Consider the following 15,830-nt stretch of genomic DNA (forward strand, 5'->3'; position numbering starts at 1 on the left):
ATTATATTTATATTATTTTAATAATATAAATGAATTATGAATTATATATATAAGGAATATTTTTTAGAATTATTATTTAAAGGAATACTTCTAACCATATTGTTGCAACACAGCTTTCAATAATCTTATTGATAGCCCTCCACCAGGTAAAATATTGAAAAACAAAGTGATTTCACTCGAAATCATTTGCACGCCTATAATTCCATGAACACACGGGATAGATATGACTGCTGCAATACAGAGGAGCCGTATGTCAAAATACGTTTCGTTCTAAAATTGTGAATCAGTTTCCAGCTGTCACCGATTTAATCGCAGTCAATATTTGGCGCCGTGAATAATTTACAATGACCGCTGCAATAAATAATCCCGTGTCCCTGTCGCGATCGTGCTGCTATCCGTGTTTTTATTGGGCACAATACAAAATCTGAATCAACGTATCAATTTTCAGAGAGAACGCTTTTTTTCCAATTCGTAAAAACGGGAAAGCAATTCCCACAGCCCGTTAAAGGTTTTTTGGGGTCTCACACTCCATAGAAAATTCAAATCCCATGAAACTTTCTCAAATATTTGTCCACGTGCAGCCTCAGAAAAATAGAATCGCCACGAATGCATTCGAGTTTCTTATTTTTGTTTTCTTTCAGTCGAACCAATTGCAATGTTCAACAAAAATTGTAGACGTTGCCTAAGTAAATCGGTCTCTGTAACGGCTCGAAAAAAATACGAGTCGAAAAAGTACTTCAAATGACCTCGGGAATCCCTCGTTTCCAGATTGCAAGACATTTTTGGAACACCCTGTATATTAACCAGTTAGCTGTGGCGATAATCAAGCGACGACGAGTATACTCGTCGAAAAAATATTGCATCGAAAAGACGGTTTTATTTTATAAAATTAACAATTTTATAATTGACAATTAATGGGCACTACTTTTTACTCACGACGAGTATTTACGTCGTGACAGAAAATTCTGCCAATTCTCCATGACGAGTATATTCGTCGTGATACAAAATTCTGCCACTTCGCAGTGACGAGTATACTCATCGTCACACAAAATTCTGCCACTTCTCAGTGACAAGTATACTCGTCGTGACACAAATTCTACCACTTCTATGTGACGAGTATACTCGTCGTGACACAAAATACTGCCTCTTCTCTACGACGAGTATATTCGTCGTGGCACCAAATTTTGCCACTTCTACGTGACGAGTATACTCGTCGTGACACAAAATTCTGCCACTTCTTCACGACGAGTATATTCGTCAAACACAGCTGACTGGTTGAAGAAGTTGCTCTGCTCGCAAAGGTGTTCGAATATTAACGCGACTCACTGTACATCGTCAATTAGAGCAACGTTTAATGCTTGGCATCGACAGGTTACAAACGCACCAATGGAGCGAGAACACCATCAAGACGGTGGTTAGACCGCACTGGCAAGTGCACGACGGCTCCGTGAAGAGATCGATCCAAATGATAGTTACACCGAAGGTTCGAGCGGAGGTGCAAGCACACTTCAATTGTCCGGAATTGGAGGGCGCGGAATTAGAAGATCAAGGAGAGCCTGGTACTGCTCTGACACATTGGGAGAAGCGAGTGTTCGAGGTGAGTACGCGTTGCTACAGTGCTCGCAAAAAATAATCAGTTCATGGTAGACGAATTTTTTTTTCTCTCGATTAGTATTCTCGGGTTGCAAAGTTCGCCAATGTTTAATCAGCTGTTTAATCACGTTCACTCATCAGCTGTAACACGTACACGGCGATTAGGATTTTGTGAATAAGATCTGAAGAAAGTTTTGTACAAGAAATTATATTATATATATTATATTAATTATATTATATATAATATATATATTATAATTATATATATATATATTATATATTATACTATAATAATATTATATATAATATTGTACTATAATATAAAATATATAATTTATATATATATAAAATTAATATAATATAATATATATATAATATATATTATATTATATTAATTTTATAAAAGAAAATCAATAAAAAGGGGAGAAGAATGTCGACGCGCTTCGATGAATTTTAACCGGCAAATTCCGATGTTCTTAACTGAATTTGAAATTTCGTTTTTCGAGCGTCGCGAGTGCCGACGATCGACGCGATAATTCCGCGATGCGTGTCGTCGCATGAAATTAAAATAAAATGCTACGTGACGTGTTAACTTTTATTTGGAACGCTTGTTTATCGGACCAACGGAATTGTTCGAAACACGCCGACGCAAGTTACGCGGTACACCCTATGTATTTATGAAACAGCACGGGGATAAACAAAACAACAAAAAAAAGAGCGAAACTTTGTACAAATGTAGTTCGTCCGATGCTAACAATGCAACAATTTTTCCCCGCTCTGGTAAACAACTTCCCAAAAAAAGTAAAAAAAAAAAATCATGATCTTTTTATATTTCCGCGAATATTATGGAAGCTTATATGAAATACGGGAAAACATTTTAAATTAAAAGTTGCGGTCTTTGTCATAGTCTGTATTGCAGAAATAAAACTTCAAAAAATTGGCATGTGGTATCTCGCATTCGCAATACAGACCGTAAAAAGCACTGCAACTTTTAATTCAACTTTTTCCCCTGTATCTCGCGCGATTTTCCAGAATATTCCGGGTAATACGAAACGTCAAGATTTCTTTGGCAGGACCGCTTTCAACCTAATACGACCTGTTCTTTCGGCAAGACAAATAATTATCCCATTGTCAGAATCACGCGCACCACATTTCCGTAGAGTACCGAGTTTTTTCTCCGATTGTTTCCGTCGCTCAACTTCGGAACAACCGCTGGCAGAGCTTGCGTTTATGCGATACGTAATTAACGATCGCAAATATTTAACCATCAATTGCAATTAGCGACTGAGTTTCTGATTTATGCGTAGCCGCGGTTCGCTAAAACAAACACTTGATTATTGATTAAATCGACGATCGACGATCATTATTTCTTTCAATCGATCGTCAATCCCTGCGTTCGGTTTAAAAAATTTAATAAAACGCAACACAGTTCAATTGAGTATAAATAATAATTGATTAATTGAGTTATAATCGTCTTTGTTATTATCATTGGTATTATTATTATCGTCGTCGCCAATCCCTGCGTTCAGTTAAAAGAAATTAATATAAATAATAATTAATTATAATAATATAAATAATAATATATTATTATATTATTATTATATAAATAATATAAATAGTAATTAATTAATTAAGTTATAATTGTCTTTATTGTTATCATTGATATTTTTGTTATTATTATTATTATTATTATTATTATTATCGTCGTCGCCAATTATTATTAATATAAATAATAATTAATTATAATAATATAAATAATAATATATTATTATATTAATTATTATTATTATTATTGTTATTATTATTATTATTATTATTATTATTATTATTATTATTATTATTATTATTATTATTATTATTATTATTATTATTATTATTATTATTATTATTATTATTATTATTATTATTATTATTATTATTATTATTATTATTATTATTATTATTATTATTATTATTATTATCGTCGACGTCAATCCCTGCGTTCAGTTAAAAACAATTAATAAAACACAACACAGTTCAATTGGGTATAAATAATAATTGATTAATTAAGTTTAATTGTCTTTGTTGTTATCGTTGGTATTGTAAATTATTATTATTATTATTATTATTATTATTATTATTATTGTCGTCGTAAATGGCGCCATCCTTTGAATAAGGCAATAATTGTTACTGCCATTGTTTCCGCAGAACGAAGCAATGACAGGGACACACACGCAAAATCCAGTTTACTCGAGAATAACGCTCGCACTGATGGAAGACACAGGCTGGTACAGCGCGAATTATTCCATGGCCCAGGAATTAGGATGGGGCAGAAATCTGGGTTGCAGTTTCGCGATGAAATCCTGCAAAGAGTGGATATCTGCTAAGTCGTCTCGTTTGTCGTGAGTGGTTCTTTCTTTTTCCAATGTTTACTTCTTATCTCGTTACATTAGCTTAATCCGTTGCGCAATATTTTCACGCGTCTTTGACATTATTTCTTAGGGGGAAATCGATTCATCCTTTTTGCAACAAGGTGAAACAAGATCCTTTGCAAACGGAGTGCACCGACGATCGAAGATCGGTCGCGTTGTGCAACTTGATCAAACATCCCCAAGTGCTTCCTAGGAAATACCAGGTACGAATTCTTCACCCTTTTTCTTTTCTCACAAAAATTCCCCTTCCCATCATATTTGCAAGCATATTTGCAAGATCTAAACTGTGCTACTCTTATTATGCTACGGGTTTCTATGTATTTGTTGCGTGCTTTGTAAAAAAAGAAAACTAGCGAAATGCCTACACGAAAAATCGACAGTATTTTTATTCCATTGAAATGATGTTTTCTAATGACTGAAAGGAATTTTGTTAATTCGCCTTGATTTATATTTAGAACGTAATCTATACGAATAGGAATTTGCATTAAGTTATGCATTGTAATTACATTTATTATTTATTGCACTAGTTATTAGTCATTATTACTATTAATTATTGCATTAGTTATTAGTCATTATTACTATTAATTATTGCATTAGTTATTAGTCATTATTATTATTAATTATTGCATTAGTTATTAGTCATTATTACTATTAATTATTGCATTACAATTTACAATTTCCTATAATTATATTAACACCCGGAACGGTATGATTCCTGACGTCATTTGAAACAACTTTTTCCTTAGCGAAAATGCAATCCGCGGCTTCGTTTACGAGTTATTAACGAAAAACACTGACCAATGAGAGGCGAGCTCGGCTAGCGAGCGGACGACGCCCAGTTCCGCTCATTGGCTCGGCCATCTCGCTCCAGCCGAGCTTGCCTCTCATTGGTCACCGTTTTTCGTTAATAACTCGTAAACGAAGCCGCGGATTGCATTTTCGCTAAGGAAAAGGTTGCTTCAAATGACCTGAGGAATCGCTCGAGTGCTATTATCAATTTCCGGATGTTAACATAATTATGAGACACCCTGTAGTTTGCTGATCATTGCTCAAATAAAATATCGATAATTAGTTCTATTTTTAATCGTTCGTTTTCTTGACACCGGGAGCTATATTCTGTTATATTATATATTCTAATATTTATATATTATATTATATATTATAATATTTATATATTATATTATATGTTATAATATTTATATATTATATTTATATTAAATATATAATTATATATTATATATTTATAATCGATGCTTGGGTTTCAGTACTTCGATTCGATTCCACACGTGCCATCCGAGGAAGTGCCGTACTACGGTGGTTCAGTATCTTTGGCGGATTATTGCCCGTACATCCAAGAATTCACGTGGAGGGCTCTGAACATTGTAGTCAGAGGATCTCATTGTCTTTACGAAGAAAATAATCCACGTAAGTAGCGTCGTTAGTAAATAAATAATTTTCTGAACTTTCTACAAATAATGTCCCGGATGTTCAATGGAATTGTTGTACAATTATAATGTATGTATGTAAGTAGCAAATAGTAGCAAATCTTTGCTTCTGCTATTATACATATATTACTATTGTACAACAATTCCATTGAACATCCGGGACATTTTTTGTACAAAGTTCAGAAAATTATTATTATATATAATTTTATTACTATTATATAATATAATAATATATATAATATATTATATTATATATTATATATAATATATTATATTATATATTATATATAATATATTATATTATATATTATATATTATATATTATTATAATATAATAATATATAAAATATATATTATTATATATTATATATATTATAATATATATTAATATTATTTATTATTATATATAATATTAATAATTTTCTGAACTTTCTACAAAAAATGTAGAAAAAATCTGCTATATATTTGCTAAGTATTATTTTAACGCTTGCCCAATCTTTGATTAGATCCGGACAAAAATTTTGCCCTGGAGAAGTACGGTCCACACTCGAGATGCTTCGATCATACTAATCAAATGTGGGAGGAGAGAACGTGCACACAAGCGCGACAATGGCGGCATTGGGGTTCCGGATGTTATCAGTATAAATGTGAATCCGGAAGATTACATATAATGGTCAGTTTGCATTTACGATCGACATGAAAAATATAATCCTGCCTATATATGCATAAGTCGGATAAAATATTGGAAATTCTGTTCTTATTTTCAGGTAGCAAACTATACCTACACTTGTTACCATGCTGGTCAGGAGATAGCAATTAGGATAATACAAAATGGATGGCTTCACAAGGGTGCTTTAATCTGTCCTCCGTGTCGAGATATATGTCAGGTAGGAATGGCTGCTACTCATGGCAAAAAGTACTCGATAACCTTTTAAAAACGCAATAATAACTTTTTTCAAATTGGTCTAATATTGATTTGAGTCTTTCTTTAAAAGACTTGAAACTTCTTTTAATTAATTCTGCTGTTACATAAACTGGCAACAAAAGATAAACAACACTCGTTTTTCAACTTTTTTATCTGCACCTGGAATGAAAATTTAAACGCATTATGCATTTGGTACATCTCGGTAATTTATATGCAAACTTATTATAAAACTAGTGCTTTTTATCTTCTGTTGTCATTTTATGTAATAGCAGAATTTTAAAAAAGATATGCTAGTCAATGTATAATACAATAAACTAGTGTCTTTAACACTTAAAAAGTTAGTTATTGTATAATATATACAATATATCTATGCTAGTTATTGTATAATGCTATAAACTAGTGTCTTTAACACTTAAAAAATGATTCAAGTCAATTAGACCAATTTGAAAAAAGTTATTGCACTTTAAAAGGTGGACGAATACTTTTTTGTATTAATTCGTCTCTTAACAGTCATATATTCACAGTGCACGCGTTTGTGCATCGTATTTATTATTGCATAATATTTTGACTATATAGTAGACCAGTGGCATAGCAAATCCCCACACATAGTACATCATAGTACATCTTCAACCTGAGAATTATTTAATATGTCGAAAATATAACTGTTCCAAGATTTAAATAGTAAAATTATTATTATATATTATTTGAACCGGTGAAAAATGAGACAACTGTACGACGATTCCCCCAAAGATCTTAACAATGTTTCGAGCCGAAAAAAGCACTCTTTTATCTTCTGTTGTCATTTTATGAAATAGCAGAATCTTATGAAAAGGTATGCTAGTTATTGTACTATAAACTTTAACACTTAAAAAATGATTCAAGTCAATTAGACCAATTTGAAAAAAGTTATTGCACTTTAAAAGGTGGACGAATACTTTTTATCAGGGATTGTATTAATTCGTCTCTTAACAGTCGCATATTATTCACAGTGCATGCATTGGTGCATCGTATTTATTATGTGCATAATATGTTGACTATATAATAGACTATTTAGTTGACTAGTTGACTATACAGTGGCATAGTACATCTTCAACCTGAGAATTATTTAATATGTCGAAAATATAACACTGTTCCAAGATTTAAATATTATCCCATATTATTCGAACCGATGAAAAATGTGACAAACGTACGACGATTCGCCCAAAGATTTTAACAATGTTTCGAGCCTCACCTTTCTCTTCCACAGACGGAACTGATGGAGAAACACGAACATTGTAAACCAGGGGACGAGCATCCGCCAGCCACGTACTATCACAGAGACCATCTGTACTGTGCGTCCGCGGGAAGAGTGACGCACGTGTCGACGTTAATCACGTTGATCTATTTTTTCGTACTTAGATGATATGTCGTCGAAGCTAGGTAATATTTTTAACAACGTCCAAATTAGATCGGTGAATTGTTTATATAGCGTGTCATCGAAAGGTCGTACGAAAGCACTTTCCAATCGCGGGCTAACGGGGATCTAACGACGACGCGAGAAAAAATATCTTTGGAACCAAATAGTAGTTTCCTAAACCGAATAGAAGCCGGGGTTGGCGATTTTATTTTAATATTTTGACAGCGGGGCGCCGTCGCCTCGGCGATCTTTCTATCGTCGGGACGACGTTACGAAGCTGCGAACACGATAACGATATAATGACATTTATGATTCTATGAGCGGGAAGATCGCGATCAGCATTAAATTCCACGTACTGCATTTCTACCGTATTAATCCGCGTGATTAACGCGTAATTTCTTATATTTATATTAAGGTATCTGACGAGGCATTCGTGAAGTGCCAATCATATTTTTAGTATTACGAACATATTATGCGTTTTTATGCCTACCGGACTACGCTGCCCGTTCGATTCTCGTCATTCCATTCAGGCAATATATGGTTTCGAAATCGCAAGGGTGTCCGAAAAATGTCTCGCGATCCGAAAGTAGGGGATTCCTGAGGTGATTCGAAGCAACTTCTTCCTTAGCGAAAATGCGATCCGCGGCTTCGTTTACGAGTTATTAACGAAAAACGGCGACCAATCAGAGGCGAGATCATTTGGCGCGAGACGGCCGAGCCAATGAGCGGAACTGGGCTCCGCGCACTCGTTGGCCGGGCCGCCGCGCGCAAGCCGAGCTCGCCTCTTATTGGTCAGCGTTTTTCATTAATAACTCGTAAACGAAGCCACGGAGAACATTTTCGCAAAGGAAAAAGTCGCTTCAAATGACCTTGGGAGCCTCCCATTTCCGGATTGCGAGACATTTTCGGGACACCCTGTATGTATGTACGTACCTTGTTACACGTCACGATTAGCGGTTCTATTCTTTTTAACCAGTTAAGGAAACCAGTCCGCGGCGGCTACAACAAGAGATTCTTTCTTTGAATTAGCAAATTGTGTAAGTGCCAATATTATCTGCCAACGGTGCATCTTAAAATCACGATGTATATCTGCACAATAATTTGAGATTATTACATATCCATTAGTTCTTAATTTCTTTGTGATGACAACGATTTTTTTTTTTAGGTATCTAGTTACTGCTGTTCTTGTTATTATTATGATTACGTTATCGAGATTAACGCGATGTGTATAATTCTTTTCCCGTTGAAGGAGCCAGCTTTCGTTATGCTTTGTTATCGTAATTGAGATTCTTTAGGAATACCGATGTTGTAATTATAGTAAATTCTCCACAATGTTCCTTCAGTTTGTGAACAAAAATGAGCACAATTTGGGAAGAGGAGATACAATTGAGCCGTTTATTTTGAAAGTGGCATAAGTCACTTTGCCGTAATGAAGAGAGGTGATTTTTTAATGTTTATTCGAAATTATTTATACCAAGAAAAATATCAATATCCTGAGATAACAAATACAAGTAAATCTTCTCGAAAGTTAGCATCCATATTTTTAAACAATTTTGACATTACACAAATTTAAACATTAAATATCGACTTAAAAATAAAGTGACTTATGCCACTTTCAAAATAAACGGCTCAATTATTCGAACCTCGTGACTCTTTCTTATAGTTTCCGATTGCCAACAGTTATAAAAACGGGGCGCAAGGCTCGAATAATCGTATCTCCTCTTCCCAAATTGTCCATATTTGGTTACAAGCTCAAGGAAAATTAGGGAGAATTTACTATATTTCTCTAGCTAAAGAAGTTGTGCGACATGTAGTCTGTAGAGTATAAAAGTATAGACCGAAAAACCTTTTTATTTCTGTTCACACACTTTTCTGTCTAACGATTGGTAATTTTTTTTCCGAAACAATTAGCACCTTTCTCACACGTTCTCGCAATCGAACTCGAGATCGCGACGCCTATGAGATTATTGCGTTAACGCCTGGTTTCGATTATCGAAAATTGGAACCTGCTTAAACATTCAAGTATTTAGTAGATTATAGATGAATAGAATCCTGTCCCGACTACATAGGGTGTAAAAAAAAGTGCGATATCGCGATTAATGATACGTAGCGAAGTATTAAAACGTAAGGGAAGATTGCCACACATTTTAAATGAAAGTAACCATTTCTTTACTTGCGCGTGTTTTTTGTGCACGATGGATTTTGTGCATAGTCATTCGCGTAATACCGCATAGTATACCTGTTTCGAAATTCTTTAGATACCATAAGATTTACAATATTTCTATCATTTGATACTAATTTTGTTACATTCCATTGCTGAGAGACCACCACCGTACGTTAAGATGAAAGTTACTATAGCTCTTTTCTCGAACGTACGAAAAGTTGTGCGTTTTTTGTACAAAGAATATGAATACTGTACACATCCCATGCTATAGGGGTAAGCTATACGTTTGTAAACTATACAATAATACGTTCGTGTTTTGCTAATCTACTGTCTATATTTGTACAATAACCTACTGTCTACAGAACTTGTGCTTGCGATGATTTTGTAAGGGACGATACAACGGAAGGAATGTTGCATAATTTCAGAAGATTATTTGTGAGAGTTGCGTTGTCCGTGTCGTACATTGCCAATGTACATAGTGCATCTGTATATTATGTATCATCGATTGATGTTCGATTAATTTACGATTAAAGATCTGTGAGGTATTTACCGTCGGTAAGTCAATTATGGATAAACGACCATCGATATTATTAAGAGCGTGGGAATGGAAATAGATTTATACAGAGTGTCCCAAAAATGTCTCGCAATCTGGAAATGGCGGGTTCCTCGAATCATTTGAAGTAATTTCTTCCTTTACAAAAATGTTCTCCGAGGCACCGTTAACGAGTTATCAACGAAAAACAGCGACCAATAAGAATCGAGTACGGCTGACGCGAGGCGGCCCAGCCAACCAGCGCGCGAAGCCCAGTTCCGCTCATTGGCGCGATCGCCTCGCGCCAGCCGAGCTCGTCTCTCATTGGTCACTGTTTTTCGTTAATAACTCGTTAACGGTGCCTCGGAGAACATTTTTGTAAAGGAAAAAGTTGCTTCGAATGACCCGAGGAACCCGCCACTTTCGGATTGCGAGACATTTTTGGGACATATATATATATTAACCCTTTGCACTCGAAGCCATTTTATTTTGTAAATCTAAATTAACTTCTCTGACTTATAGTATTTCCATTTTATATAATAAAGTTCATTTCATGCATATGAAAATGAGTCTTGTGACTCATACAACAGTTAGGCTTTTAACAATCTTTTATATCTAAGCTTTGACAATGTAAAAATTATTTTGACACGTGGTGTAACAATTTTAGTGGTGCGTCAGAGTCACCACTCAAGTGCAAAGGATTGACAAATGTTGCTTCGAATGACCCGAGGAACCCGCCAGTTTCGGATTGCGAGACATTTTTGGGACACCCTGTATGTATATATGACTATTCCTATACTCTTCTTAATTTCTCACACGGAAACGCATTCTACGTTGATGTTTGCTCACAAATTTCGGCTGCATTGGCATATATGTATGCATATCGCACGCGATGTAAACGATAAACCGAATATCAAATAATTTTTTAGCTGTAAATAGCTACCGTTTATAAGTAGACAGTGGATTTTCATGCATTTCTAGTTCGCGAAAGATTATTGGAAGATTTTAAATACGGAGAATTAAATATAACTGAATTCAATTTCATCTTGTTTTCAATCACCGAAGCAACTTGATTGTTACTACTAAAAATTCTGCTTTCCAGAAGTTTTCTTTTTATAGAAATGAGAATTACATAAAAGTCGGCAGTTTAAGGCGGCGGCGAATTTCTTTCCGTTCTAACATTAAGGAAGATTCGCGTCAACGTGAACGGGTTAAAATGAAAACAATTGTATACGAGGAATGATATCTTGAAACACTGTTCCAGGGTGCAGTAATGCGGTAATATTTCGTGCAGTAAAATATGTAGATAATTTTTTTACTTTTTCCTTTCTTTTTTCTTTTTGGTAAATGCAAACTATAAAATTTCGATTGAAATTTTAGACATATAGTTTCGTAGTTGACACGTGGTATGCGTACGAGTAACAATTACTGCACTCTCTTAAAATCATTATGTTATGTACAATGTTAATGTTATTATTGTTCCCGCTTCGAATTACAGCGCGGACGAGTGTCGTAAACTATGAACGCTGGTCGGAAATGTTGTACAATTACAATAGTAATGCAAAGCTCTGTTGGGAAACAAGCAGAATGAAAAGTGTCCAAGTGTGCGTGTGCGCGAGCGCGAATGTCTAAATGCCTTCAAATGCATATTGTACATAGGATTTACTAAGAGCTCGGGGCTGTCGAGGCGTATTTTTCCCGATTTTGAGGTAGACGCAAAATTTTTAGAAGAACCGAATATTTTAATCGAAAACGCATTATGCCATTCTCAGACATATACATACATACACCTTGTTCCGATTGTTCCGTGTGAAACAGTCTGAGAGGATGAAACGCCCTCGCGTTTAGGACAAAGCAGATTTTATATATATATATAAAAATAATTGTACATTGTAACTGAGTTTTTATAACCCAGAAAATGGCGTTTAAATGGAAGGACGTACGTTGTTCTTGTAAAATGTCATTATAGGCAGAATTAAAAATCAAAGCACGCGTTGTTGTATTGTAAGATATAATATGTAGAAAATGTAAACTATAATACAAATTTTATAACAATACGCTGACTTTGAAATGTGTTTTATTTGCATCAACAAAACCCCTTTGTCGTGAATGATTTGTACACCGAGGAAGGATTCACGCCATCATTTGCCATCCTTGAAATCGTGCAACTTTTTCTATTTAATAGTTTTTCATAAAACGCATAAATTAAATGGTATTTGAATTATTATAGTATATTATTATAGTATATTATTATAGTATATTATTATTATAGTATAAATAAAGCTGAGTCCTTTTCTTTTGATTTTGAGATCAAATGGCTTATTGAAAAATTGTTGTAAGTATGTTATTTAGTGTTAATTATTAATTTAGTTGAATTAAAAAGTGTTGTGCAAAGTACTTGAATTACAACACAATTATAGCGCACACATCGATTCTCCAATAAATAACAAGAAGTAACCAAGTAATTTTACCTTCAACATTATTTATTAATAATTATTTACATTGCAATTAAATTAATTGTAAGATATGAACATTTAAATTTTGTTAAGGATTTATTTCAGTTTATTCATTCTTAAAACATTATTTATTATTAATCAACCGCTGAAATATGATTAAAAGTAATTTCGTTAAATTTTGATAGTACACAATTCTAATTGTGATTGTTTAACTAACATTAATTCCAGAAAAATATTGCGCACTCAATTTCGTTTTCTACGTTGAACTAAAATAAATATTATAAATATTATTAATATATCATATCACATATTCTCGAACTATTCTTCCGTAAGGAATATTTAGTTGGAACAATTTATTGTTTATAATGATTATAGTATATCTGTGCCTGCAGTAAAACTATTTACAACAAATAATAATCTTTAATAATTTATCGGAATCTAGTTGAAAGAGATAAATTAAACGTATAGTACTTTCTCCCCGCTAGATAGCGCCACTAATCACGTTTCAGTACAAGTTTCGCTATTTTGTTAATTATATACTTACATATTCACCTAAATAGATCACATCCCCCAAAACGTTTCGATACTGTTAACATATTTTTTACCAGAGTAAATAACAAAAATTTCTTGTGATTTCATATGTATTGTCTGTTGGTAACTCTGGAGTATTCATCATTTGTTGGCAATGTTTATCCTTCAGTTTGTGCATATCACAGACGAGGTCGTCTGCGGTGCATATATTGTTTCACGATATTATATTATTATATTATAGTATATATATATATATATATATATTATATATATTAATATAATAATATAATAATATAATATATATATATAATAATATATATTATATTATATTATTTTTCTCATTCGAGAAAAATATGTCTATGGTCTATTCCACCATTAGTTTGAGCGGTTTGTCATTGCAAAATTGCGGTATTTCCAAAATTTATAGAGCACACATAATATCCACTTTTCTCTTTGTTAACAATAAGTTGTTTTGCTTTTTTTAAGATGGACACAGAAGTTTGCTTTGAACATTATCATATTCTTAAGATATTTTTTCAATTCTCAAAATTACTAAATTTCATGCTACTTTCCTATGCGTCTACTCTCTCCATAAAAAGTAGTTTAATTCATGCGTTTCGCCGCTAGATGCCTCGCGTGTTTCAATTTCTGTCGGATGCCTATTGTATAAAAGACCATCATTCACGATAATAGAAAAAAAAAAGTTGTACCGTTCATATTTTTCTACGTGCACTCAGGACAAAAGTTTAAACAATGCAGCTCGAATCACTGCTTTTTAAAGATATTTATTTATTGCGTTATTTTATCCGGATTTATTGCGCAATATAGACGCAGAAAAGTTTAATCAGCGGTCCACTATTTTTAAAGCCCACAGTTTGTATACGTTCAAATATTTTATTTTATATTATAATTGTATAAAATTTTATATATATAATATTATTAAATATAATATTATTATATATAATATTATTACATATAATATTATTACATATAATATTATTACATATAATATTATTACATATAATATTATTACATATAATATTATTACATATAATATTATTACATATAATATTATTACATATAATATTATTACATATAATATTATTACATATAATATTATTACATATAATATTATTACATATAATATTATTACATATAATATTATTAAATATTATATTATTATTTATAATATTATTACATATAATATATAATTTTAGTTTACATCCCATGCAAAGTATAAATCTATTTCCGTCTTTTTACCCGAAGTCATTAAATCATAAAATGAAACTCCCCGCCCTATATTCCAGCATTGTCATCATTTACAAACTAATCCTTCTTCGTTGCCTTTACTCACTGTACATACACATACAACACGTATCTATTTCGCAACCGAATAAATTGAGTCACTTTCCTGTATACTTTTAATAAGTCCACCTGGGGAATCCTAGCGGCGATACGATACGACCCGCGACTGATAAAACGAACTCATAAACACGGACAGTAGAAACGATTAGAGACTGTCGCGCCAATTGTACGCATTTCGTAATGTTACAAGGCGAACGTTGAAACGCAGATTATGCTTATCGTTCTAGGATCACGATAGACAGAATCGCGATCGATTCAATTCCCTAAATGTTAGTTTCGGACACCACTATTTAGCATCCTACGAGACAATGAACACATTCGGTCTCGGGAAGAGGCGCTGATAAGAGCAACAAGTAGCGCCGCATAGACATAACAGCAACACGACAGCGACGTGACAACAGGAACGTGCGATAATGATAGCCTAGGATTACAAACCACGCATGACTCGTCGCACGAATATTCTGCCGGCAGCAAATCTCCGGCGATCCTTTCTTCTGTCTCGGAGATTCGGTTTTAAAGAAGAGTAGCATTTTTATGGCAAAAAAACAAAAAGATTCCTGCATCTGTTTTTGCAAATTTTCTCTTCGCAAAAATGGACAATTTGGGAAGAGGAATATTCGGAGGAATATTCGGAGAAATATACGGGTGTTCAAGCTTCGCGACTCGTTTTTATAGTTGCCGATTGTTAATAATTATAAAATCGAGGTGCAAGGCTTGATTAATCGTATCTTCTCTTCACAAATTGTTCATTTTTTTATTACAAGCTGAGCGTCAATTAGGGAGAATTTAGTGTACAAGCTAAGGATCAATTAGGGAGAATTTATTGTAATGTCTCTCCCTAACTGATGCTCAGATAGTGCACAAAAATGGATATTCCAGAATTTGTTGCAAGTAGACTAAATTTTCTCTTCGCAAAAATGGACAATTTGGGAAATGGAATGGTTGAAGGAATGTACGGTTGTTCAAGCTTCGCGACTCGTTTTTATAGTTGCTGATAGTTATTAATTATAAA

The 15,830-nt window shown here is 33.4% G+C and overlaps 1 protein-coding gene across 1 annotated transcript in view; it reads left to right on the forward strand.

Moving 5' to 3' along the window:
- Invadolysin (leishmanolysin-like peptidase, invadolysin) overlaps nucleotides 1–12,523 on the forward strand; it is a 250,768-nt gene extending 238,245 nt beyond the window's left edge. Inside the window, exons 9-15 of the mRNA XM_076523715.1 lie at nucleotides 1,372–1,597; nucleotides 3,781–3,974; nucleotides 4,075–4,207; nucleotides 5,270–5,429; nucleotides 5,956–6,122; nucleotides 6,217–6,336; nucleotides 7,621–12,523. Of these exons, the coding sequence (XP_076379830.1) occupies nucleotides 1,372–1,597; nucleotides 3,781–3,974; nucleotides 4,075–4,207; nucleotides 5,270–5,429; nucleotides 5,956–6,122; nucleotides 6,217–6,336; nucleotides 7,621–7,776 (1,156 nt within the window). The 3' untranslated portion in view covers nucleotides 7,777–12,523. The remainder of the gene's footprint in view (nucleotides 1–1,371; nucleotides 1,598–3,780; nucleotides 3,975–4,074; nucleotides 4,208–5,269; nucleotides 5,430–5,955; nucleotides 6,123–6,216; nucleotides 6,337–7,620) is intronic.
- The last annotated feature ends 3,307 nt before the right edge of the window (nucleotides 12,524–15,830 follow it).

The sequence above is a fragment of the Megalopta genalis genome, chromosome 7 (genome assembly GCF_051020955.1).
Source record: "Megalopta genalis isolate 19385.01 chromosome 7, iyMegGena1_principal, whole genome shotgun sequence".
In the NCBI taxonomy this organism is placed as follows: domain Eukaryota; kingdom Metazoa; phylum Arthropoda; class Insecta; order Hymenoptera; family Halictidae; genus Megalopta; species Megalopta genalis.